The sequence below is a fragment of the Scatophagus argus genome, chromosome 4 (genome assembly GCF_020382885.2).
Source record: "Scatophagus argus isolate fScaArg1 chromosome 4, fScaArg1.pri, whole genome shotgun sequence".
NCBI lineage: Eukaryota > Metazoa > Chordata > Actinopteri > Scatophagidae > Scatophagus > Scatophagus argus.
The window spans coordinates 24,596,040-24,622,092 of NC_058496.1; the positions used below are offsets into that span (position 1 = coordinate 24,596,040).

The 26,053-nt window shown below is 39.4% G+C and overlaps 1 protein-coding gene across 5 annotated transcripts; it reads right to left on the reverse strand.

Annotated features, from left to right (window-relative positions):
* Nucleotides 1-444: 444 nt before the first annotated feature.
* Nucleotides 445-19,052, reverse strand: rufy3 (RUN and FYVE domain containing 3). Of its 5 annotated transcripts, none has more exons than XM_046385968.1 (18): nt 18,480-19,052; nt 13,322-13,495; nt 12,870-12,987; nt 12,537-12,638; nt 12,271-12,394; nt 10,919-10,983; nt 10,423-10,488; nt 10,257-10,326; nt 10,062-10,151; nt 9,566-9,649; nt 6,871-7,038; nt 6,231-6,328; nt 4,986-5,105; nt 3,244-3,367; nt 3,070-3,155; nt 2,947-2,974; nt 2,601-2,678; nt 445-2,221 (listed from the first exon to the last, which is right to left on the reverse strand). In XM_046385968.1, the coding sequence occupies exons 1-18, from the start codon at nt 18,739-18,741 to the stop codon at nt 2,078-2,080; spliced, it is 2,001 nt and encodes a 666-aa protein (XP_046241924.1). In that variant the 5' UTR covers nt 18,742-19,052; the 3' UTR covers nt 445-2,077. The 5 variants fall into 5 exon arrangements, with proteins under 5 accessions (XP_046241924.1, XP_046241923.1, XP_046241925.1 ...); XM_046385967.1 differs by having other exon boundaries at nt 3,070-3,158; XM_046385969.1 differs by lacking the exon at nt 18,480-19,052 and adding an exon at nt 15,249-16,215 and having other exon boundaries at nt 3,070-3,158.
* Between the last annotated feature and the right edge of the window lie 7,001 nt (nt 19,053-26,053).

Sequence of the window (26,053 nt, forward strand, 5' to 3'; positions counted from 1 at the left end):
CCTTACTTCCACTGGAGGGAAATCTTAATCCTTCAGCATACTAAGACATTTTGGACAATGCTATGCTTCCAACTTTGTGTCAACAGTTTGGGGAAGGTCTTTTTCTATTCCAGCATGACTGTGCCCCAGTGCACAAAGCAAAGCTCCATAAAGACAGGGTTGGATGAGTTTGGCGTGAAAGAACTTGACTGGCCCACACAGAGTCCTGATCTCAACCCCACTGAACACCTCTGAGATGACACATACTTACTTATGTGTCATCTCAGGCTATCCAAAATCTAGTAAGAAAAATAAAATGGTTGCTTTAAATGGCAAAACTAATTGCTGGAGGACAAATGAGGTGGCTGGAGGTGAATGAAAAGACAAATTTTAAGCATTCTTTGATAACGGGCCCACCTGCAAGTGAAGCAAAACACAGGTTACAATAATCCAGTCATACGGATGTAAAATTTTATAAAAGTTTATTGTTGCTTAAGAAGCATTTCCATCTCTTGTTAATTGGCTTCAACAAGAACAACTAGATGTTTAACTGAGCTTCTACTTATTCTTCATATAAATCAACAAAAAATAAAAAACAGCTGTTATAAAGATGCACTGATATGCCCATTTCAAATCAGCTTTGCATTTAAAAGTGCCATTATGTTATGACATCCAAAAAAAGAATGATAATGATAATAATCCAGAGTAAAGACTAGAACCTAAATATCTGAATGCTGAATTTTTTGATTTAACTGACAGGCTGTGAGATAAACCAGACTCTGATGTGACAAAATATGAACTGTCAGCAGGTGATTTTTAAGTCATTTTGTTTATGCCACTAATGCTACAACTAATACAGAACACAACAGCAACAGCATTAAAGAAAATGATACCGAGTATATTCAGTTTTCTGAACTCAATGGAACCATCTGACGTTTTGGGAGAAATGCTTGTGTCTGTATGGTAGATATAAAGTCGCAGCAGTGAGCCAGTTAGCTTAGCATAAAGACTGTATGGCTCAGTCACAAAGCCAAGAGCCTACCTGCTCATTAGCCCATTCAAGACTCCAGCTAGGCTACCTGTTTCCTCCACGTTTCCAGTCTTTGTGCTAAGCTAAGTTAACTGACTGCTAGCTTCATACTGAACAGACAGACATGAGAATCATATCAAGAATAAGCTTGCTCCCCAAAATGTCAAACCATTCCTTTCACATACATCAGATCTCCTCTGCAGTCTGAACACCAAAGCTGGATGATATGTCCATTATGTATCGATAGTTTGATAAGAGACTCTTCAACTCTTGCAGTCCAGGATTTTGGTTGTAATAACGTTTGATAAAACTTCAGTATTTGTCTTTTCCTGATCTTTAATTGTGTTTAATATCATAGTATAATAAAGCATTTGGTTAGGTTAGGTTTGGAATATTTGATTTTGTCAGCAGTTCCCTGAATCAGATACCACTTTGAGAATAAAAAGAGTGAAAAAAATCAATGTTTCATCTGAATGACAGAATGAAAGGTTTCATTCATCACTGCATACATCACATACTGAATTGTGTATAATTAGCTTCTGTGCTATAACTGAGAGCAGTTAGGGTTAAAATTACAGAGACATGACAAAAAAGTCCAGTTTTTCCTTTTTCATCTTTTAAAACTGAGGTCAAAAATATTGCCGCTCGACCTTCTAATCAATAATCCACTTAGTGGACATTGTGAAAAGTCAGTTTTTGATTCAAGTTAGATTTTGATAATCAGGTGCCATTTTCAGATTTCTGGAGTTGCAGGTTTTCACACACACACACAAAAAAATCCACAGCAGCTCAACTCACATTTTCAACCAGAAAAGGAAGAAGTATGGCTAAACGTGTGCTGAAAACCTGCATCTAAACAGCTCTGAATGGCATATATTTGGACAAGACTAACTTAAAGTAACTAAAATGCAAGTTCAGAACTCACAGGACTTCATCAGATCTTTCATCATTCAGTGCCTCAAGGCATGAAGTCAAAAAGTGCGTTTTTGCAGTGCCAGTTTTACAAATCAATGCCTCTGGTTTCCATGTGTCTGATCACCGTGTAAAGCAGTAAAATGTACAGTTGTTTCAAGTTGGTGTTGAAACGTATTGTTGGAGTAGCAGAGAATAGCAGGCTTTACACACAGTCTCTGGGAGAATGGAGGAAGGTAACGGCAGCTCGTTGCGCACACAGCTCTCACAGAAAACCCCACTGCAGTTCTTACACTGTTTCTACAGAAAGAAAGAACAGCATTTTAACACATTGGTAAGATGGCTAGTTAAACTGACTGAAAAGTCCTTCGCGTGGGAGAAGTGCCATGAAAGAATATCCCTTCGGGGAGAAATAAAGGAATTCTGATTCTGATGTAAGACTAAAGCATCACTGGAAAAGAATAAACTAAAACCCCATAAGTTATAACCTGGCATTTAATTTGATAACTGCTTGTCAGTTTGGTATTGCTTGTTTCTCTCTCAGTAAAGGTATAGAAACTAGACTATAAGACTGGACCACTACAAGCATTTCTAAACACCATCTTCTGTTTATTGTGGAACTAAACGTTGTTAACTTTTAATGAGACGAGGAGTTCGCAGTTACGTCCCATCCTCTCACCTTTGTCTTCAGGAGGGAGTCGTCCTCTTCACACATCGTACAGAGGGAAGGCTGACTGATCTCCACAAACGATTCGTCCTGCAGAAAGTGAATTAACAGTTAATGTCATTGAATATTCAGCTGATGCTACTACCGCAATTCTAGTTGACCGTTTCAACTGTGACTTCACTTCTTGTTTGTGTCTTTACAATACAACCTGCATTAATGATAAAAGTAAATGCTTGGACTGAAAGCTTGTTGTTTTACTTACAGAATTTCCTCTTTATTTTTAACTGCAATAAAACCAAATCATATACAGAGCTACAATAATGTAATTGAACATTTTATTCATGCATCTGGGCCTCACCTGTTCATCCTCATGGTGTGACAAGGACCTTAAAGGAGGAGAGAAGTAAATAAATAATAAAGAAAAACAATGCAATCAACTGATGATACAGATTCAAAGGTTTTAGTTGTTAAAACTACTTACAAGCTGGAGCTCAGACTTGTTTTGTCCTCTGCTCCTGTCTGGAACTGTTCATTGTCCCTTTTGACTGATGGGGATTCTGGAGGACACTGCTGGTGCAATAGAGACATGTTGTATAAAGACAAAGAAGACAGCTGTAACAAGATCAATTCGGCACAATTCTGATCACAGGTTTACTTTTGGTATGTTCTCTGGGAGTCTCCTCTCCCTCCGAGGAGTGCTGGCCTGTCTGGAAGCAGCGCTGACATGATGTTCACTCCTTCGCTCTCGCTCTTTTCTCAGCTCCAGCTCCAGATTATACCTGAAACATGACAAAACAATGCACTCAAGATTACACTGACAACATTCATAATAATCATGCTTCATTTGAACAAAAAAAAATAATCAATAAGTAAAACAAGGAAGGAGGAAGCGCAAAACTCAAATGATCTAATCCAGGCATGTCAAACTGGTCCACAGGAGGGCCGGTGTGGCTGCAGGTTTTTGTGCCAACCAACCAAGAGCACACCGTTTGACCAATCAGCTGTCTGAAGACGGAGATCAGTTGATTAAATGAGTCAAGTCTGGTGTGCTGCTACTTAGTTGGAAAGAAAACCTGCAGCCACACCGGCCCTTCTGTGGACCAGTTTGACATGCCTGATCTATTCTCAAGATAAATAACCCAAACACAAATAAGTAAACATGGTAAAAGTATAATTACTGCATTTCAAAATTGATCTAGAAGGCCATTTACTTGTGTGACATGCAGACCCAATGATGCAAACTTCTTCTGGCCTATAAGAGTGTGACATGATGTGTGTGGGCTGCTTACCGAAGCACCAAAAATTCAGTTTTGAAAAGGTTTTATTCCAGAGTTCCCCATGAATAACAATGTCAACCATTTTGAAGTGGAAAATTTCAGCCACACCAGAGCAAATTAATAATAGGGGTAAGAATGGGGTCAGGTTGAGCATCAAAGTCAGCGACTGGATGGGGTTTTGCTTGGGAGAATAATAAGTATAACCAGACTGTGGGGGAGCTCCAACACAGCACTGGTTTAATGGTTTAAAAATCTTTACACAGAGAGTTTTAGAAAGTAGAGAGAGAACATGAACAGGACACTTCTGGCCCTGGGAACCAGACCAAGTCCAAAGTTTATCCTCTTCAGCAAAGCCAGAGAGGAAGCCTCAGATGACAGCTACAAAATCATTTTCACAACAGGTAACGGATATAGAATTCTCACAGTATGATAAATGTCTCACAAAATATCATGGTATCACGATATTACAGAAAGAAGCTCCGTAATGGTTGCTTTAAACAGCAACAATAAAGAGAAATCACAAGTAATTTGACATCGGTTCAATTGATGAGGCTGGCGATATTCCAGATTTTACTTTTTGCCACTAAATCAAACCAAAACCAACACTGCGTTAGTCCTTCTATCAATACTTTCTGCTGTCCAACCCTGTATGACCCTGATGAAGACCACAAGCCAAAACGTGTTGGTCTAACAATAAAGTTTGTTTTATATGGTACAAGTATTGCTGGAAATTTGGCCTCTTTTGATTATCCTACCATGCCTGTGGCACCTTTAAAAAGTTGAAGTAAATTCCCAAACCAAAAAAATAAAATCTTAACATTCAAGTACTTCAGAAGTGTACTGCAGTACAGTACTTGAGAAAATGTACTTTGTGACTTTCAGCTGGTGTGTTCATGGTAACGGAGGAACATGCCAGAGCAGCAGTGTTGCTCACACTGATTTGTTTTTGGACAACAATGAAGCTTTATGGCGCAAGGGAATAAGATGTCTCAGGCAATACTTAGCAGAGCAATTAATTGTTGGTTTCTTTCATAAGATTAGTCAGTTGACAGGAAGAAGAATAAAGAACAAAACCAGTCTTATCATCCAAGCTTCTCATTATCATACACTCAGACTTTACCTGTGCTTCCTCAGCTGCTCCACCTCCGCCTGAAGACTCTCTATTTTGTCTCCAAAGTCCTGTTTGAAGAGTCGGTTGGCCTCTACAGCCAGATCCCTCTCTCTCTCAGCCTGTTTGCATCTGTTTTAGGGAGTGGGTGTGGGGTGTCACATAAACTCATGGTAAAATGAAAACTTGATGAAAAAAAGAACACATGACTAGAAAGAGATGGCAACTAAAATTAAATAAAATGTAAAAATGACAAAAAGATCAAGTGTCTGTAGACTGAAGCCTAACGAGGTCAACAGGGAAACTTAAGCCAAAGAAGATGAAGCAGGCTGTGTTTGTTTATTGTTTTATTAGCCTAATGATTACTACAGTTTACACCAATGTTATGTTCACATACAATTCAAAATTAATAAATTAATTTTGCCCTTTTCTTCTTGCTTTATCTTGCTCCTGTCCTGGACATGTACAACTGACTGCGAATCACCAAAAGACAACACTGGATATCAGCCCCCAAACATCAGTTCAGATTCTCTATTATTATTTTTTAATTCTCTCAGTCTTTGTTGGTTGAAAAGATTGAAGCTGGTAGTGGTTGAATTCTTTGGAATAAGATTACAGCAAGTCCACCACCAAAATATCCAGGACATGTCCTTTAGCACATTAATTGACAGTCCATGAAATCTTAAGACTGTCCGCAGAGGACTTTCAGACACCCTGATGCCTACTCGTCTTACCTTTGCCAGAAAGCATTAATGGGGTATTTGTAAGAAATGCCTACCAAACAAAATTCTAAACCTGATGTGGCAAACACATCTGTCAGAGAACACAAGGATTAAGGGTTGCTTAGAGGATCAATTCAGTCCACACTACTCAAAGCTGATGCTGCAGAGCCACTGCAGGAGGTTGTGGGAAACTGGTTTTATTTTCAACAACAAAGGAGCATCGTACAGAAAAGATAACATCGTAGTTTGGTTATTTCTATATTAGGCAGGGCTGTATGTATTCAGGCTTATGAAAGGGAGGAGGGGAGCTACTGCTGCAGCTGCAGCAGCTTCCCTGCTGCTGAGTTCAGGTTTCTGGCCTGCTTCACCAAATGTTTCTCACTGATTAAATGATTTTAAAAATCATGACAATAAAAAATAATGACAATGAAAGTGGGGAGAGAAAAACAGGACAGTAAGAGGTTGTTGTAGGTTTGTGATTCTGTCCGTAGTAATTATTATTCAGAAATGAAATCACGGCTGTAGAAAACCTCACCTGGTCTCCATCTGTTTCACAGTCCCTGTCATCTGGTTTATTTTCTCCTCCAGGTGAGTGATAGCTTCACCCTTCTGTTTTGAGCTGACATCTGCACTCTGAGGAGGATAACAAATGTTAGCCAACTGAAAACAATAGTTTACTTTAAGTAGCGTTTAGTTAGAGTTTAGTTCAGTAGTGTTCACATTTATTGATTTTTATTTCAGTTCAGTTTGGTTTCCGGCTGTAACTACAACAGAGTTTGTGAATTGAGCGTCACTGATTCCAGAAGTAAAAGATCCAAGCACATTCATGTCTTTGATTGTCATAAACCTCTTCTGGTTAAATCATCACTGCCAGAGATTAAAAACAAATATTTTCTGTCTTATAGGAAAAGACACAGTTCGACCATTCAAACACAGGCAGAAGTGTTTGTTAGGATCCGACTGCCCAGTGATTTCTGCAAAGTGCAGTGTAGAAAAACAATAGCAAGGGAAGCTTAGCATCCGATGCATGACCAATGTTTCACTGATAAAATATTTAAACAAGAAAACCAGGTGACTTTTTGTCGTTTTGCCCTGTAAAGAAGACACACCAGCCAGTCATAAATTGGTCAGCATCCTGCATGTTTCCTGCACAAACATGAGAAAACAAGCCTCACCTGCGCCTTGTGGCTAAGCTGTTGGTTGATGACACGAAGGTCCTCCAGCTGCTGTCGGAGCTCAACCAGAGCGTCCTGTTTCTCACAGATGTCTTTCTCCAGCATCTTCATGGACAGCTCCATCTCCTGCTTCATCCCGATCTGCACCTCCAGCTCTTTCTCCACATCCTGCGCACAGATCAGCTTTAACCTCAGATACACACTTCACAAACAGAAGACCACTGATATTAAATACAAAAGGTGCTACGCTCTCTAGTACTTAGTTTGTTTTTGTGCGTTTATTATGTTATCTGCAGTCTTCCACCAACAACTTTCACCAGAGAGGAACTCTTAAACACCAGGCAGTCCTGTACAGGAACTTTTTCTCCGATTGTCACATATCCAGCAAGTTATACAGAAATCTCGGTTGGAGACGCTGCGGTTCTCCATGGAATCTCATGGAGATGCAGACGTGGGAAAGGAGCAGGAGCGCTGGTGAACTCAGACTGTCGCAGATCTGTCGCCTTGTGTTTCACTGAAACCTGGCTCTGTGAACGCATCCCAGTCAGCGCACTTCGGCTGCCTGGCTTCCAACTCTTCCGTGTGGAAAGCAACACAGAACTTTCAGGAAAAACAAAAGGCGGAGGAATCTGCATCTAATTAAACGTACAAATGTTACAGTGTTGAAAAAGTCATCCAGCCCTCACTCAGAGACTCTCTTTATAAACTGCAAGCATTTCTACTCTCTGCCAGAGTTCTCCTCATTTGTTATGGTCGGTGTCTACATTCCACCGCCGGCCTGTGTAGCAGAAGCGCTACAACAGCTAGCCCACCAGATAACAGACATAGAGAAAAAAACTCCCAGACTCCCTTGCCATTATTGTTGGTGATTTTAACAGCGCCAAACTCAACCAGGAACTCCCTCAGTACAGGCTGCATATCAAGATTCCCATCAGGGAAAATAACACACACGATCACTGTTACACAGTTCTCAAGGATGCCTATCATGCTGTTTCCCGGGCAGCTCTAGGACTCTCCAACCACTGTCTGCTTCATCTCATCCCAACCTACAGGCAGAAACTTCTAAACCTGTGCAAAGACCGTGAAGAAATGGACAAGGGAGTCAAAGCTGGAGTTGCAGGCTTGCTCTGATTGCACCGCCTGGAGTGTTTTTGAAGCTGCAGCTACAGAGTGAAGAACCCTCCTGCTACAAATGTTCCACCATCATCCCAGTCCCCAAAAAACTCTCCATCACAGGATTAGATGACTGCAGGTCTGTCGCACTGACGTCTGTGGTCATGAAATCCTTTGAAAGACTGGTGTCACCTGAAGCACAGTTTGTCTATACAGGTCGGTGGACGATGCTGTCAACATGGGACTGCAATACATCCTGCACCACCTTGACCTCAGGGATGTATGTCAGGATCCTGTTTGTGGACTTCAGCTCGGCGCTCAACACCATCATCCCTAAACCCATACATCACAAGCTCACCCAGCTCTCTGTGCCCGCCTCCACCTGTCAGTGGATCATCAGCTTCCTGACTGACAGGCAACAGCATGTCAGACTGGGGAGCATCACATCCAAAGCGCGGTCCATCAGCACTGGTGCCCCCCAGGGGTGTGTCCTCTCCCCACTGCTCTTCTCCCTCTACACAAATGACTGCACCTCAGAGAACCCGTCTGTGAAAATTCTGAAGTTTGCAGATGACACAATCGTCACTGGCCTGATCCAGGATACTGATACAGCATCCGGAACAACACAGTGTCCACTGTAGACTCCTTTAGGTTCCTGGGATCTACCATTTCACAGGACCTAAAGTGGTCTCCTCACATTGACTCAATCCAGAAAAAGGCCCAGTAGAGGTTAGTCTGCCTAAGAACACTTCTACTCAGCCATCATTCAGTCTGCACTTCCATCACTGTCTGGGTCAGCCACCCAACGTGACAGCGCCAGACTGCAACGGACGATCAGCGCCGCAGACAGGATCACTGGAGCTGACCTTCCCTCCATCCAGGACCTGTCAGGAAAAGGGCAGCAAAAATCTCTGCAGACCCCTCACATCCCGGTCACAAACTGTTTAACTGGTAGGCGGTACAGGTCACTGTTTGCCAGAACTATCCGGCACAAAGACAGCTTCTTTCCCCAAGTAGTCACTCTGTTGAACACTCTGAAATAGCCCCCCATCCTTACACTGGACAAGACAATCACAAATGTCCTGCTCATCTACATCATTTATTTCTGACCACACAGTATATTATTATGCATCTACTGCACTGAACTGCCTTGCACTATATTTATTTTCAAAATCTTAATCTACCTACACTGTCATTGCACTATTCCATCTCTCTCTTCATTGTTACTGTATATAATATTTTTTATCTTTTATCGTTATTGTATATAATATCTTTTATGTTTCTTACTGCCCCTTGTGGTTTCTTACACTAATATGTTAAGTGTCTGTTGTGTACTTGGAGAGCAAAGACTAACTGGAGTCAAATTCCTTGTTTGTATGCAAACCTGGCCAATAAAGCTGATTCTGAAGGCAGACACAAATAATAATAATAATAATAATAATAATAATAATAATAATAATAACACCAACACAACACCTATCCTGATATTTTAAAGAACGTATAAATGACATATAAATACTCTCAGAATTCCATGAAAATGTAAGTAAGAGTCGAAAAGTATTTTTAAGAGCCTGAAACGCACCAGTCGAAGCAAAGTTTCCTCTTTGAGCTGCTTGCGTGTTTCACCCAGTGCTTGTCCATCTGGTGTTGAGTCACTTCTTAAGGCCTGAAAAAGATAAAAGTAAATAAAATAAAAGTAGACAGTAGAATATAACAGTAGAAAATGTCACAGAGTGAAAAAAAACAAAGATTTTTATTTTCATTGTAAATTTATAACGTACAAATAGTTAACTTTAAAGCTGACCAAGTTGCCTTTGAGAGTAATAGAAAAAAAAAAATCACAAACAGACGCTTAATGCAGTGAAAAATGTTATATTTTATTGTGCAGTACTGCATTGCATGATGAAAATAAAGCTGATTCTAAAACATTAGTTCAGCTAATTATTATTTTATATGTCACATTTAGGTTTTTGAATTCACAGCTTCTGGTTGAGTTTTGTGATGATTATTAACATAACTCATTAACACTGAATGAGGAAAAAAAAAACCCAATTTCATTTGACTGATGACATGTTTACCTTCCTGGACTCCAGCTGGTATGAGCTCTCCTCCTTTACTCTCTCCACGTCTTCTTGTAAAGTGATGATCCTGTTATTTGCCACTGCAAGCTGTGGAGGCAAAGATAAACAGTAAACCAGAAGCAGAAAAGCAGACAACGTTTTTGTGCGGACGTGAAATGCTCTCTTTGAAGTTCAGCTCTGAATATCTCTCACCTCTTCTGTTAGCTTTGTGTTGGACTTCTCCAGAGCATCCACCTTGGCCTGGAGGTTATTTACTGATGCACTATGAAAAGACAGAAATAACGCATGAGTCATCGGCTCATCAAGCTGCTAAACAAGGTGCACAAAGCGAAGACAGAAGGCGGTCACTGTGACAAACCTTAAGTGTCTGTTCAGCTCTTCCACATAATTTTTCTGATCGAGAATTGCTGTGATCTGACCATCGCTGATGGAGCACAAAGACAGAAAGACACCATCTTAGCATTAAAAAATGTTGCTGTTAGACACTTAAGTCTGAATTAATACATAATACTTTAATAACAATAAGACTTGTTTATCAGTGACAGAAACCCACTGGACGACGTCTAATATTTTCTGTTACTTTTGTAATGAGAAATAGGTTTAAGTTTGAAGCATCAGAATACAAATATATACATTGCTCCTTTTTTTTTTTTTTGTTATACGTCCTACTGATTCATCCTCACAGAAAGTCCACACTTCAAACAAAAGGACACAACAGATGGTGTTGGTTCAGAAAAAGCAGATGAGCAACAGATGTAATCTTAAATAACTTTATGTATTTTGCATTTTTAGAGCTGCAGAGCAATGCTACGACAACTAAAGTGGATGGAAATGGATGGGAAAGCACCACTCACCCCTCTGCACTCTTACTACTGTGTCCACCATCTTTCAGGTACATTGAAAAATCAATCACGCCAACCTGCAGAAGTCATTTAAAAATAAAAACAGGAAATCAATGACAACTGAAGGTACCCTGCAGCTCTTGTGTCAACAAAGGGAAAAAATTAAATAACATGACAACATGGTGCTTCTGGAAGATCCGTGCTAATGTGTGCGCTTTCATTCGAATACAAAATGTTTCATCCCGGCTTTGATGCAGTCAGTTCATCAGTAAGTACAACATTCATTTAACAAGAGCTTTGTAACTGAAGAGGTTTCACTTCCCTGTACTTAGAATTATATGGTAAGTGTTTACTAAGCAACAAATTACAAAAGAAACAATTCTGAGTTTAACACAGCCATTTGCTTGTTTTTAATGTCATTTTAATGGAATATGAAGATTACTAAAGCCAGACTCAGACTATAGGAGTTTAAAAATGATAGTAATATTACTTTTTTATACTTTTTAAATTGATGGTACATCACTACCTACAGGAAATTATTACGGTGTCATGATCTGAGGAAGTAAATCACCAGCAGACCTCTCACATGGCCTCATGGGGGGAAGCAGATGTAAACAAAATTGAGACTGACTTGGTGCAACAACTTGCTGTAGTAACACTTCGCAGTGAGGGAAAAAAAAAAAAAACAGAAGCGGAAGGCTAAACGAGTCTGAGTGAGAAAATGGTCGGGATGACACAGTCAACAGGCTGTTTACTCCAGAGAGGCATTCAGTTTCTGTGTCAACAGAGGTATGCTAGCCAACGGTTGCCTCAGAATGTTTACAGTTTGCTTGGCAGCTTTGTCAGCTGCTTCGGGACATCCAATTTGCGAACAAATAGGAAAGTTTAAGACAGGATCTGTAAATGCTTCATATTACCAGATGATGTGGGCTGAACATTGGTACTGACACTGATACTAGATTTCTTGTACGATTGTCAGAACGGGGGAACAGAGTAAGCACGGCTTATGAAGACCAATGGTACACAGGTCTCAGAGGTTTGTTTGTCTCTAGGTGTTGAAGTTTAAAGTGATTTCAATGTAAATGCTACAACCTGCAAAATTGTGTGCTTATACAGTAAGATAAACCTTTAAACCTCTATTAGACCACTTTACTTCAGTTTCTTATTCTTGAAAAGCTGAAAGTCAGAACAACTTGAATGACAGTGATAGCTTCCTCTACTCTGTCTCGCATACTGCTGCCAATATATGTATTTATAGCACTTCAGTTAACACAAATGTCATGTTGTGTGTCATCTGAATTTGGTCTTTTTTTCAGTACCGCAGCTCTGATTGGTGGCAGAAATGAAGACGAAAGCAAAGTCACCTGAGAGTCCAGGTCCTCTCCCTTCATACACAGATTGGCATCAATGACATTTAGCCCAACGAGCAGCCCAGCGATGACAGCTCCCTCCTCCTCCATCATCAACGCATTCGGCTCATAGAACTCGCTGCAGAGAGGAGATGAGGGTAACGAATACTCAGCAGGAAACGGCTTTCGTTCATTTCTAAACGAGCATCATGTGCTAAAACAGTTTTTGGGTTTTTATTCTCGATGCAAGTGGATCCCAACACAGTATGATACAAACAGACCTGAGCAGGTCCTTTCTGTTGATGATGGTCTTCATGTAGTCAGAGAGCTTCTTCTGCATCAGAGCCAGTCGTAACCAGGCACGCCCTCTTCCTAAAGGAGTTCTGGGATCAAACACAGGACGGTTGCATATAAATACACTGGAAACTTTACACAATACATCAAACAACAACTTCTTACAATCGTTACCAAACAATGACAACCCGTAAGGGTTAATGAGTTACTCATGTGCAGTCAAATCTTTTTGTTTCACTGTTTTGTGCACAAACACTTTGTAAAGCATATTGATAATATTAGTAAAATCTTAAGTTGTAATGGGGAGGATAGACACTTACTTGAGGCCGGGCAGGTCTTTTACACTGGCAGTGATCTCTCCTGCCTCAGGCGTCAGCTTCTCGACCAGCTCCAATGCCCCCCAGAATGACTTGTTCTGCCCCAGGAAAGTCTTCTTGGCTAACGATTGAAACACAGTACTGACTGAGCTACTCTATTTTGAAGAATTTGGGTCACAGAGTCATCATATAATAATGAGCGCCAGAAACTAGAAGCGTACACACATGACTAAAAATAATTACATTATACAGAACATGTAATCAGTCAAAAATCAGATGGAAAATATTCCTCATAACTACAAAAACTGAAGGTTTTTTATGTCTTCTGGGACTGAACTGTACAAAAACAATCATAGGGGACATTTTCAAAATTCCATTCTCAAACATGACAGACTTGTATGATCCACCACTTGTGCAGAACAGATGACAGGGTGACATGTGTGTACGTTACTTACTTTTCAATCCATGTTTCAGGCAGTGCTCCATCACAACAAAGAACTGCTGGAGAGGTGCATAGTCAGAGTCAAGCGTGCGTCCAAGGTTGAGAGCAGACTCAATGAGGCCTTTGATGCTCAGTTTGGCCATATTCATCAAGTTAAGCCTTTCAATCGCGATGGGGTCCTTGGGATCTAAATTTAAAAAAAGGACAGGAAAAGGTCCTTAAAGCCCTCATAGTAATGACACAACCTCCTGTGGTCTGCCAGCAGGAATCACTCAGTCAGGAGCTAAATTTACCGAGATTCAATTTTTCCAGGAAGTAAAAGTAAAGAAGTTATGATATGGAAACTTTGGCCTCCTGCAAGCCAGGAGGATGATTGCTCTATCCTGGAGAGAGGCTGTCCAAAATGTGTTTTGTATGATTTTCTTTTTGTATGCCCTGTTCTAATTGAAAATAAATAGTCATAATATGGAAATTCAAAATTGGAAAACAAGAAAAGTTATGTTTTTATCACAAAAATTGTTTTATATGTAACTTAGAACCAAACATAGCAAAAATATTTTCAATATTTTTAATATACACCAAAAACTATGGAAGAGTTAGGGATTCAAATCTGTCAAACCTAATAATGTTAGTACTTCTTCTAATTCCTGGTATGATCCATCTATACATCATGGCCTAATCCATTATTTACATTAGCAGTTCAGAGACACAGACAGGGCTTTCAGAAGAGGACCTCTACAGTAGAGGCTTATGATATTTGTTTAGATTATTAATACATTTAGATATAATACATTTATATTTTATATAAATGCTATATGTCATTGCTAGGAGAAGCCTTCCTCAGTACAGGTAATCACAACACACAGTTGATATAGTGGGATAACAGAAGACAGCTGGATAAAGATTAATGAGGAACGTTTTCTGCGCTCTTTAAGTAGCTTTGTAGACAGAATGTAACAACATGATTTACATGCTTTAACATTTGATGCAAATCAGATACATAAACTTGTAAACAACTGCATGCAATAGTGACACTGTCAAGTGCTACAGATATTTAACAAAATAATCTGCAATTCACATAAACACATCTGACATTTATATTCAACAAACAAGTCAGATGCATTGACTCCAATGGCCTCCACAGTCACCAGATCTCAATCCAATAGAGCACCTTTGGGATGTGGTGGAACGGGAGATTCGCATCATGGATGTACAGCTGACAAATCTGCAGCAACTGCGTGATGCTATCATGTCAATATGGACCAAACTCTCTGAGGAATGTTTCCAGTACCTTGTTGAATCTATGCCATGAGGGATTAAGGCAGTTCTGAAGGCAAAAGGGGGTCCAATCCGGTACTAGCAAGGTGTACCTAATAAAGTGGCCAGCGAGTGCATATGTGTAATAGTACTGCATTTAAACGAAAAACATCAGATATCGGTATCAAATATCCCTGATAATAAACGCTGTTGAATCGTTAACTCACAACATTATTAGCATGACAAAACAAACGGTTCTGTCATTGTCTGATAATGGTCTTCTGCAAGTGACTGAAAAACATGTAAACAACAACACGCCTATTTCTTCTGTTTGAATACTATATTTCGTAAGATCAGGGAAAACAAACAAAAATATATTATTGTTTTGAGTTTGACCTGTTAGTTGTCACAGCAAACTAAGAAATTCTCATGGCAAAAACAAGCGGTACTTCCTGGTTGTTTTGTTGCCGGCCCTTGCTTATTTACAAGCAGCGTCATCCTGCCAACAGACATCAAACCGTCTCCCCTGAAATCGATCATGACACAGCTCAAACAGGACACATTATCACAGATCACTCGATGAAACGCGTAGCATTTGGGGACCTTGTGCATCACCACACCCTAACAGAGATCATGCTGTGCCCATAAACCTCCTCTGACGCTGAGCTAATCTGCCACATTACCTTCATGGGCTGGCTCTGGGTCTGGGGTGAGGGAAATGTCGTTGAGCTCGCGAAGGCAAAGCCACTCGCCATCGACAGACACGCGAAAGTTGCAGAGATAAATGGTCTCCCGCGCAGCCTGGGTGATCTTGTCGGTGGTGGGAGTCGGGGTTTCGCTCTGAGGCGTCAGATCAGACATGATGACTCAGCTGATGTGAGGCAAAACCAACACCACCGAGGAGGGAAAAAAGGCGCAGCAGCTTTTGTTCCAGAAACCGGTAAAAGGACCCCCCCCCCCAAAAAAAAAGAGTCAAAGAGAAGAAGAAATCAGAGAGGATGAAATGAGCAACAAAAAAGGATAAAAGGCCAAGACAGGGAAGGCCCAGAGCAGCTTTCAGCAGGTGTTTGAAAGGGAGCTGCTTTTCCTCCTCTTCAAGCCTGCATCCTCCTCTCCTCTTCGTTACAGCTGAGTGAAATATGCTGCTGTCTTGGGGAAGGCTGCCCTGCCCTCTCCTCCTCCAAACCTCCTCCTCCTTTTCAACCTCTTATCCCTCTTTTGTGCAGACTGGGGATTTAAAATGCAAGAGAGCACCGTGCTGAAAATCACAGACCTCCTCTGGTCAGCTTAGCACCGGTTTGCTCTGATTGGACTGTGCACCGCAGTGAATGCACTGGGTGGGTGTTGACCAAGATGGCTGACAGCAGTGCTGGGTACAGCAACACAATGTCACGTGAGCAGATGGTGCATGCGTTAAAACAAAAAGAAAAGGGGGTGGGGGTAGGGGGGCCCCTAGAGTACTCAGCCAATGCTAATGATGCAGCAGAGGACTCATCTGTCTCTCAAGCATCAACAGCATGTCCCCTGACCTGAAACAGAGGCCTGTTATTTGACAATGCAATTATTGAGCTGGCTGCAGCAGAATAGCAAAACAGCAACAGCAGAGTAAAGAGGGCTACAAAGCCAAAGATCCTGGATATGAATGCTTCTTGTGTTTTTTTTTTTTTTATTTTCACTTGCAAACCAAGTAATGCACCTCTTAAAAGACAAACGCCCATACTACAGACGGTTCCTACACCCAGTGCATGTTGACAAAATTAGAAGCCACACTTGAGGAGATTAAATTTTGGGGATGAGATTCAGTACTATCAGAGGAAACGAATAAAACAAAACATAAAAAAGGAAAACAAAATAATTTTCCCAACACTACATTTCTAATTGTGGACAAAATGACCAAGCCAACATTCAGAGCACTCATTGTCCATTTCACTCTGTCAGAGAAGCCTTAAGAACCAGCCTTAAGCTCAGCCATGTTTTAGGTGTCCAGCTATTTGCAGAGCACTTATGATATAAATGCTAATGTCTTATGGAGGCTTCAATGGGTAAGACTGCAGCAATTTCCTAAAAAATTGTATAAATACGAAATTATTTTCTCTCAGTCATCACTTATGAGCCTCTAAAATGTGTGGTGGTGTCTGTATCTGAGGACATCCTGCCCTGTGCCTGGGTTTCTATATTTTTTTAGTACTTTGCTGTGTCTGGACGTTTCTGGGCATCAGCCTTTGTGTAGCTCTGTGCAGCCCAGAGCCAATACCAGTGCGAGGTCGGGACTCTATAAAAATGTAACAACCAGGTCCACTATGTGCATCACTCAGTCTGTAACAAAGAGCTGCAGGTCTGTCTGAGTGAGCAGAGAGGCAGGATGAAGCCTACATTTCGACTGTATTCACACAAAACCTGAAACAATAAATAAGTAACATTTTATTTTTCTGATTCTCTGCTCTTCATTGCTAAGCTGCAGAGAAGTGGTGAACTCTAAATTATGTTTTCACAAACAGCAACCAAAGTATTCAGCATATTATGCCTTTAAAAAGACAATTGCAAGATTTCTTTGACTACCTGATGAGTTGATTTAATTAAAGAATTGCTGTAGGTCAAACTGTTGCATCAGATTTGCCGTTTCTTAAAATCTAATTCTTAATCCTGTGGAAAAGACAATACAAATCAATGCAACATTTCTGGTTCAAGCTAGGAACCCTCGTTGCTTACCCCCTCCCTTCATGTCTCCTCATGTTTCCTGTTTATCTTAACATTATCAATAATCACCTCTTGACCGTTTTCAAGAGCTGCAGCAATAACTCAGCCAAGCCAGTATAAAGCTGATTATTTGACATTATTGATATCATCATATATATTGTTGTATAGTTTGTCCACCAGTGAGAACACAAATTTGTTTTTCAGTGGCAAAATGTCCCAGGTCAGAATTCTTAAAAGAAAGGAAAGTTTTCTGTATGTTAAAAACAACTTAACCTCCATTATCAGAAGTCCATAGCACAGATGTAATACTGGCCTCAAAAAGCCAGTAATGATCTGGTTAGATTATATTTTCAATTAATAAAGTGTCCAAAAATTGTGTGCCCACCATTTCCCAGAGTCCAAGATGACATATTCAAATTGCATGTGTTGCCTGAGTGACAGTCTCAAGCACAAGGATATCCAATTTACAATTATGCAACGAGGAAAGGCTGTAAATCCTGGCAAATCCAGCACCGCTGAATATTGAGCATTTTTTGCAATCACAAGACATGTATGTTTTTTGTGGACCTACTACATGTTATGCCTATAATTTCAGTAACAAACACTCTCATCCAGAGTTTGGGCAAACATTTAGTTTCATATTGCAATAGCCTGGCGTCAATGGTTTGGTGTCAGCAGCACAGACAGGCAGGGTACACTCCTTACTGACACATCAGTGTGAGCTCATGTTTGTGGCTTTTACCTATGGAATACGGCAACGAGAAAGACAATGCTCTTACCATACAATGACAATGTGAAAGTAATGTAAAGTGTGGAAACTCAGTCAGAAACTACGGAAGTAAGCTACAGTCTTCATTTGTGTGAAATGCTGATTTAGTTCATGTGAAATGTATGGTACGTATGGGTGACAAACATGTATCACAAGCACAACTGGCGCTGCAAAGCGATTATCAAGTCAAAACAACTCATGACACACATGGGAGATCTGACACAGAAAAATGCTAACAAGGCGACTGTACGAAGTTTAGACCTGTTGTTGACATTAGTTTACGTTCACGAAGTTGTTTATAGACAGTCAAAAGTGAGCTAATACCACTAACAAGCTAGCAACAAACTGTAGGAACAGCTGATATTCAAAATACATTGGGTTATTGAGGAGGTTAGCTAACATTACTCAGGTAACTGTCCGGACTTTTCTGAAGTTCGTTAGCACTTACTTCTGCGCTTTGAGTCGATTCTTTCGATCCTGAAGTCATACTGTCGAAGCTGAGTGGGTGACAGCGACCCAGCCTTGCCAAATCTCAAGTTAGAGGAGTTTAAAGCCTCCTTGAAATATATCACCGAAGTCGGAGAGAGAGTCTCATCTGGACTGTCAACGTGTCCGTTTTCATCTGAGGAATTTTGTCTGTCAGCACATGAAACCTCTGAAGATGACTGCAGAGGTAGGTCTCCTGGCGGCGGCGTATCCCGCTCCGCCATCCTCCCTCCGATCAAATTCACTTCATGTGACCAGCGGGTGGGCTGTCAGTTAGCGGGTCTGCTAACTACGTGCGTTGAGCAACTGCGGCCATGCACCGCTGTAACTAGCAAAACAATCAATGGACCAGTCAGATAACTCCAAAATCTCTCCAGTAAACACTCTGCCTTTCGTCCTCGTTACCAGAGCCTCCTCCTGACCCGGAAATAGCTATGCATTCGCAATTTTGGTCAAATCTGTTGCTAAATTCGCGAGAGTTTGCGGGCCGTGTGCGTCATCGGTCCAGCAATCTGTAGACATGATAATCAGAGATGATACAAACAAAGAGATGTGAGTCACCAGCAGTGGATCCATAACGTTAAACCCCTGGTAGCTCCCATGATGCATTGCGATATATGCCGGCGCTCTTGTGCATCTCTTCTTTGTAAGACTCTCTGATAAGCGATCTTTTTTTTTGTGGAAATTTGTAAGAAACCTGTAACTTAAGGGCTACTTAGGGCTGCTTATGATTTATGAACTTAGACAAAGCACACTTTTATTCACCCTGAAGGAAGATTCTGTACCACAGTAAAAACATATATAGGATACCTGTTTAGATTGAAATTTTGCAAATTACAAACAACAATTCAACACAAGCAAAGAAAAAGCAAAGAAAAAAAGCTGCCTCAGAGTTACCGTGTTACAAATAATGTAGAGTGTAAAAGGGAAATAATGAGTTCTATTAAGGATGTGATAAGGTTGCAGTTGGGTTTAAAGTTATCATAAATATTTAGGTGTAGACGTATGGCCTATAAACAGGGCAGTTGGAGGAGATGCAGGACACATGGCAGAAGTTGTCCTTTACCTGACAGGAGGACATTATAAAAGACCAGTATTAAACAAATCACAAAAACATAGTTATTGGTTTGCCATTCAAGCCTTTGAAATGTGTTTTCCAATCTTTTGGAGTATCTTAATTTAGTTCTTGCAGAATAAGACATTCTGTACTTTTTTGGTACATATTCTACTGCATGTGAAAGAACTAGCTTTTTAATTGAAACAGTAAGCTGATGTTTTACACAGTACCATACAGTCTGCATTACGTAATCTTAATAACATATTACATATAGTTTTGATCTGTATGTGGCTGTCTTTTGTCACAGATTAACAGCAACATAAGGACTTGAGCACTGATTAGTCAGTCCACAGAGGAATGCCACCACCTAGAAACTTCTCCATGCATGTATGTCAGTATCAGGAAATACTCCTTTAGCAACACATATTCATGACTGTAAAACCAGTTTGTAGAGTTTGCAGGTAACTTCAAACACAAGAAATGAAGTGTTGGATATATCTTTCAGATACATTTGTATCTTTTCTTTTGTTTACATTTTCAGGCCCCATGATGGCAGCAGGCAGCAGCCAACCAGGGATGGCAAAGTTGCTCTGTCAGTCAATCTGCTACTTTGGTCCAGGCTGAAATATCTCAAGAGTTGTCCTACCTTAATCCTACCTGGTGCTCCTCTGACTTTTCTCTTAGCTCTACAACGAAGTTGATGTGTAATTTTGAACAAAATGTCTCCCCAGCTATTGGATAGATTGCCATGAATGCATGGATCAGTAACATTGTTTATAGATGATTGGTGATCAGATGAAAAAATATATAATTAGTCCACTTATTAAGTTTAAAATCAAATACCCACAAAATTGATGACAGGCCTCAGTTGAAGGCTACTTTGACTTTAGTGCTAAAAAGCAAATGTTAGCATGCTAACATGCTGTACCAAGATGGGAACATGACAAACATTGCACCTGCTAAACATCAGCATATTAGCATTGTCATTGTGAGCGTGTGAGCATGGTGATATTGGCATCTAACTGCTACTGATTATGTACATGTGGGACATGCACTTATTGTAATACAGCATATTAGCGTACAACATAGGCTATAGTATTAACTGGCCATCTAACCAACAGACAGTAACCTAATTTATTAGCGACTCTGTAATCGTAACAGTTAGTGTAAAAAAGTCTGCTGAGTACAAGCATGATAAATAAAAAAATAACACACATTAAACAGGAATAATGTGCTCAGCAGAAAGTACATTAATTAGGAATTTAAAAATGATTATTTCTGAAATATATGGCCTGAAAATAAGTTCTGCTCGCGTGTTTTAAAGTTAACACTGGGCCCAATGCTGCATCTGACCACAGCAGGAGGCTCAGCTTCTCTTTTTCCCCTCACAGGTCTCTGCCACATAACTTACTGTACCCTGAAACCTCACATCTGGATGAGAATTTCTTCCCCACAGCTAATGCACACATTTAAAGCATTCAGCGTTTTTCTTACTATCTTTCTATAGTACACATTTATAATCAGGACTCTAGTATGACTTGATTTTAATGTGTTGTCAAAAAGTATCAAGTTGCATGACAGTGTTCAGTGCAGCTCCAGACCTTGCACTTTTTGTGAAATTCATGGAATTCCTGAACATTAATCAAGCACTTGTCCTGTCATATATGTTTATGTCCCGCTTTTCCAGAATCCATCTCTCAAGGATGTTCTTTCAAAAGCTATTGCTTAAGACCACAGCTTTATTGATTTTAGGTCGACACATTTGTGTCATAGCCATCTGGAAAAGCAGATATTAGAACTCATTTTATCTGAACGTGGAGATGATGGCCAGCGTGTCAGGAAGAAGTCAAAAATTCGAAACATCAGTTAGATAAGTGCACCGTGCTGAACATAACCTCTTTGGAAGATGCCTTTAGCCTTTTAGCATAAATGCTTCAGTATTGTAATAACAGTCTAGCATAAGCAAATTATCTCGATATGAGTTTGTTAGTTTGACCTTGAGATACTTTCAACTGCAACTGGTCCTCTTTTATGAATGGAGTTTTGTTTCTGTTTATGTCAAAGGCACCACACAAAGATTTGGAGAAATTAAACCAACAATTTTGACTTAATTTGAAATAACTGTTGTTTATTGATTATTTATTAATTTATAGGAGACATTGCACATTGATCAACACTGACATTTTGAAAATGTTAGTGTTAATTCGCCAGGTCTAGCTCAGTTTTATAGCCAGTAAAATAGCATTAAAAGCATGGCCCTGGTATATCCTTCTCCCATCTTTTTTAGAATATGAAATCTAAAAGGGCATTAGGATTACGAAGAAATAAGGAGGAAACATAACAACATTGGAAAACAAAGATGTGAGCAAGAATGGAACTTGACATCCCAGTTTTTGATGGTGCAAATTCCACTGCAAGGCGTGGTGTGGCTAAAAAGCAATGAACACTGAAACTGATGATAAATTTTAAAGAAAAAATATGTTTTTCCTTTTTGAATATTTTATCCAAATAACAATAAAATGACAATTGTTTGGATACATTTGAATTAAAAAGTAATTAATTTAATGGCTAGCAAGCGTGCATTCTTGAATTGTTTGAAAATAAAAGTACATACAATTTTATCTATTTTAATGTCACGGTATGCCTTGAAGAATTTTAGAGAAAAGGTGGAAGAGAGGAGGTGGAACTACATTTCCTGGAACAATTTCACATCAAAGGCACGAGCTGGCACAAAATAAAACCTGTGGAAAGACAACAGGGATCAAAGCAGCAGCATCAGGTAGTGAAATCGAATGCATTCCAAACTACAAAGACTTGATGCAAATACCTCGCAAACCTTTCTGTAACGGGAGAATAAAGTGAAATACTTAGTAGGCTTTTAAAAGTGAATTTGAAGTAAGGCTGGTGGACTGTGAACTGAATGTAATTCTGCCTTTACTTCTCTCTCAACTGCCATTTTTCCACGAATAAAACCTGTTGTACATGGGGGAAAACATGAAAATGCTGACATGCTTTGAGTTTTAAATGTGTAAAACAGCAGCTGTTTTGCATTATACACTCATGTATGAGGGACAATCTGTTCACACACTAACTAGTCTCAGATATGTTGGACTGATGTTAGCCTTAAAAATATTTTGTGTTATGGATAAAAACATAAAACATTGTTTTGAGAACAAATCTCAACCTATGGAAAATTCAAGCAGTAAAGATAAAAGCACAAGACAGCAGCCGCTCACCTTTGGCTATGGCATTTTGAGGTACATATATAAGTGTTGAAAAGACAATGAATGAACACACTTACTTTATATCACAATATATACAAATTCAAAATATGATACATTATTCGCTTTTATAATCATCCATACCAAAGAAACAGTTCTGATAATGATAATAATGATAATGAGATAATGGCAACCAAAGTCTGCAGTATAGGATTTTATTATACACAAACATCTTCACATCTAAACAACAAGCAATATATTTAAATGTCCCAAAACTCACCATGTAAGTTATTAATAAAAAATAAAGGTTTCAGTTCAGATAAGATAAGCTAGGCCTTTATTAGTACCGCAGTGGGGAAATTGTCATGATCCATCCACCACCACACATATATGTAAATCTAGGATATACTTCTGCAATTGCCCATAGATTTGCAAAAAGTATCCCAAGAAAAGAGTCTATTGGAGCGTATCTTTCTGTAAATGACGCCTGAAACATTTAACATCCAAAGCAGGTAATGTTTAAACTGGACTTTCATACAAGTTAAATGTTACCTTGAGGCTTCTACACATAATCTAGCCAAAGTGTGAGAAATGGGAGCTCAGTGCAGTGTTTGGACAAAATGTTACACAGCAACCAAGCTTAGTGTGCAGCGTTCAGCCTTATTGTTGCATAATACGCACACACTCACACAAAAATAGGTTTCTTGCTATTGAACAATCGAATATTAAGAACATCAGTGTAAGGCTCTTTCTGAATGTGTCCTTTCTAATTTTGAAATGTTCTCTTCTTAATGCTTAATGGCAGGTTAAAGGCAACAATCAAGAAACAATCATGTTATTAAAGCACAGCCCCATTACAAACCGTTTAACATTTCTTTTAAGCCTCACTAATCAAATATTTGAACTCTAACAAGATCATATGACCAAGCGTAACCTAAAGCAGGTTGTTCATAGTGACAAAATCAAAGAGGGGTTGCCCATGTGTGGCTATGTAGAGCTTCATGGCTGTGGACGGTTAGCTCATTTGCTGGATGTTCAGTCTTGCTGGTGTTAGCGGGCAGCTGTTTTCAGCAAACAAGCTCTGATAAATCCATTAATTCAAGTTCATCGGGTTTATCAGAGCCAAAGTTAAAAACTGGTTGAGGAAGTTGAACACACGTAGGAGTTAAAGAGTTGGTGCAACTGGTTTGTGGAGATCAAACCAGAGCTAAAAAGTAGGTCAAAATTAATATTCAACTTGCACTTTTGTGGCATAAACTCCAGTACTTTTTGCACTCAGCTCCCTTGCACTGTCTTGTTTAAAATATACAGAAACAGTTTGATACAAAAATAGTTTTTGGATCAGTGCATAACACTGTGGACACAAAACTGGAGTCAAATTCCTTACATACTAGATAGATAGATAGATACTTTATTGATCCTGAGGTGTCTACTGGATGTAAAGCCTGTGTATGTAAGCAACATGTTAACCATCATGGGTGTGTGTGTCTGTCAGCTTGAGTTCTGATTATAAATAACATCTGCAGCAATAATGCTGTTTAAAGATGTCATGTCATCTTTTGTTTCATTTTCTTCTTATAAGAGAGATGATAGAGGCACTGTCAAGATAAAGAGAGATAATAGACTGAAGCGCATTACTGAAGTATGCAGAGAGTTTTAAAAAGTTTGCAGAAAAAAACAAAACAACCCCCCCACAAACAAATAGTACCGTGATGTACTAACATCATTGTCAGGATAGCCACTAAAATATTTTATCTTCTATCTATATTTTAATTTAATATTTTAAAATATTTTATTTTATCTTTTGAATGATTGGGTGTCCTGGCATATAATTGCTAAGTAGCTAGTATACTAACTCATTGCAAATATAACTGTAGCAGATGTAATATTTAAGTTAATGGTCAGTAAATTAACTGAAATATGCCCCTTATTTTTCTGAATAACATTAGAATGTTAAATAAAAAAAGTAGTGCCACTCATCATGTGGACAATATTTCATAGGCTACACTGTTTTAAAAGTCAAGTGAAACCGTTTGAATATCTGCAAAGCATACCGAAGTTAAATTGTTATACTGAAATTGGCAAAGATGAGAGAAGAGGTGGAGCGAAAATCTTCCTGAAAGACTTCGCTAGCTAGAATACATTTTTCCACAAAACGTTTGGAGTGAGAGAAATCAATTAACACAAAGCAAAGGTCAATGGGTGCATTTATTTTATTTAAAGGTTTAAGAAGATATAAGATGTCGAATTATCTCATTTAATAAATAAATGAGTTGAGTCGTGTCTTTTTCATATTAAAAGTTGTGGCATTTCATTTCAGCATTTATAATATGATGTTGTGGTTAAGAGTGAAAGCAGGGCAGTAGCGATGCTGCTCTTTAGATCCCTGTTATCTTTCCACGGTTTTCAGTTTTGCACTGAATACAAATTGAATAATCATCAATCATAATCATCACTTTTTTTCTATAAGCTGACTGCTGTTGCACCTGTCAAGTTAAACAGATACAACAGTCCCCTATTTGGTGTACAATGAGGGTAACCACAGCTATTCTTGCCATGTTGCCTCCAACAGATGGCGCTGTAGATTTGAAATGCAGACATAAGTAAACAATCCCATTAAGTGCCATATATGATAGCAATCCTGCTTTTGTCGAGAGATGCTGGGCAAATATGAGGAGCGATGCTTAGGAATAATACATGGCTGCTTTAACTGTACAATTTGGAGTTAAATAACACAATAAGATTAATATTAAATACATTAATTTGCCAGTAAACAGATGGATTTATGTAATGATGGCTTTTTTTTAATTCATGCAATAACTAGAAGAACTATCTAAACCAGAATTTGTTCAAGTGTGGTTCGACAAAATCAGTGATATTACACATTATTAACGTAAAGTGTCCGGTTTGTTTTCAAGATGACGCGTCTGTGTGAACTGTTTATCCAGTTAAGATAAATGTATGCATAAACCTAGATCTGTGTGTGTTTCATTATTATTTTCCAATTCTAATATTTTTACGGTTGATCCCGACTTTACAAAGTTATTCATATTTTCTTACTGTTGATGTTTTCTGTATCGCATATTGATTGCTGAGTTCGTGCTGAACAACATGTGTTCAAGCACTGACCCTGTCTGGCATTGTTGCACAATGACTTGGTTCAATTAGGGGAGAAAAAAAGAAAAAAAGCTGATGAAGAAGAGCGATGCTGGTGCAGCAGCAGCAGCAGCAGCAGCAGCATCGCTCAGCAGTTTTGAC

Bases quoted from the DNA above. Each gene is read 5' to 3' on its own strand.
- rufy3 (XM_046385967.1), bottom strand. From the start codon at position 18,741: ATGGCGGAGCGGGATACGCCGCCGCCAGGAGACCTACCTCTGCAGTCA. The intron at 10,327-10,422 runs GTTTGTCACAGT...GTCTTTTCATAG, and splicing joins GAGCTGAACAGACACTTAAG to TGCATCAGTAAATAACCTCC. The intron at 3,368-4,985 runs GTAAAGTCTGAG...GTCATGTTTCAG, and splicing joins GAGCAGCTGAGGAAGCACAG to GTATAATCTGGAGCTGGAGC.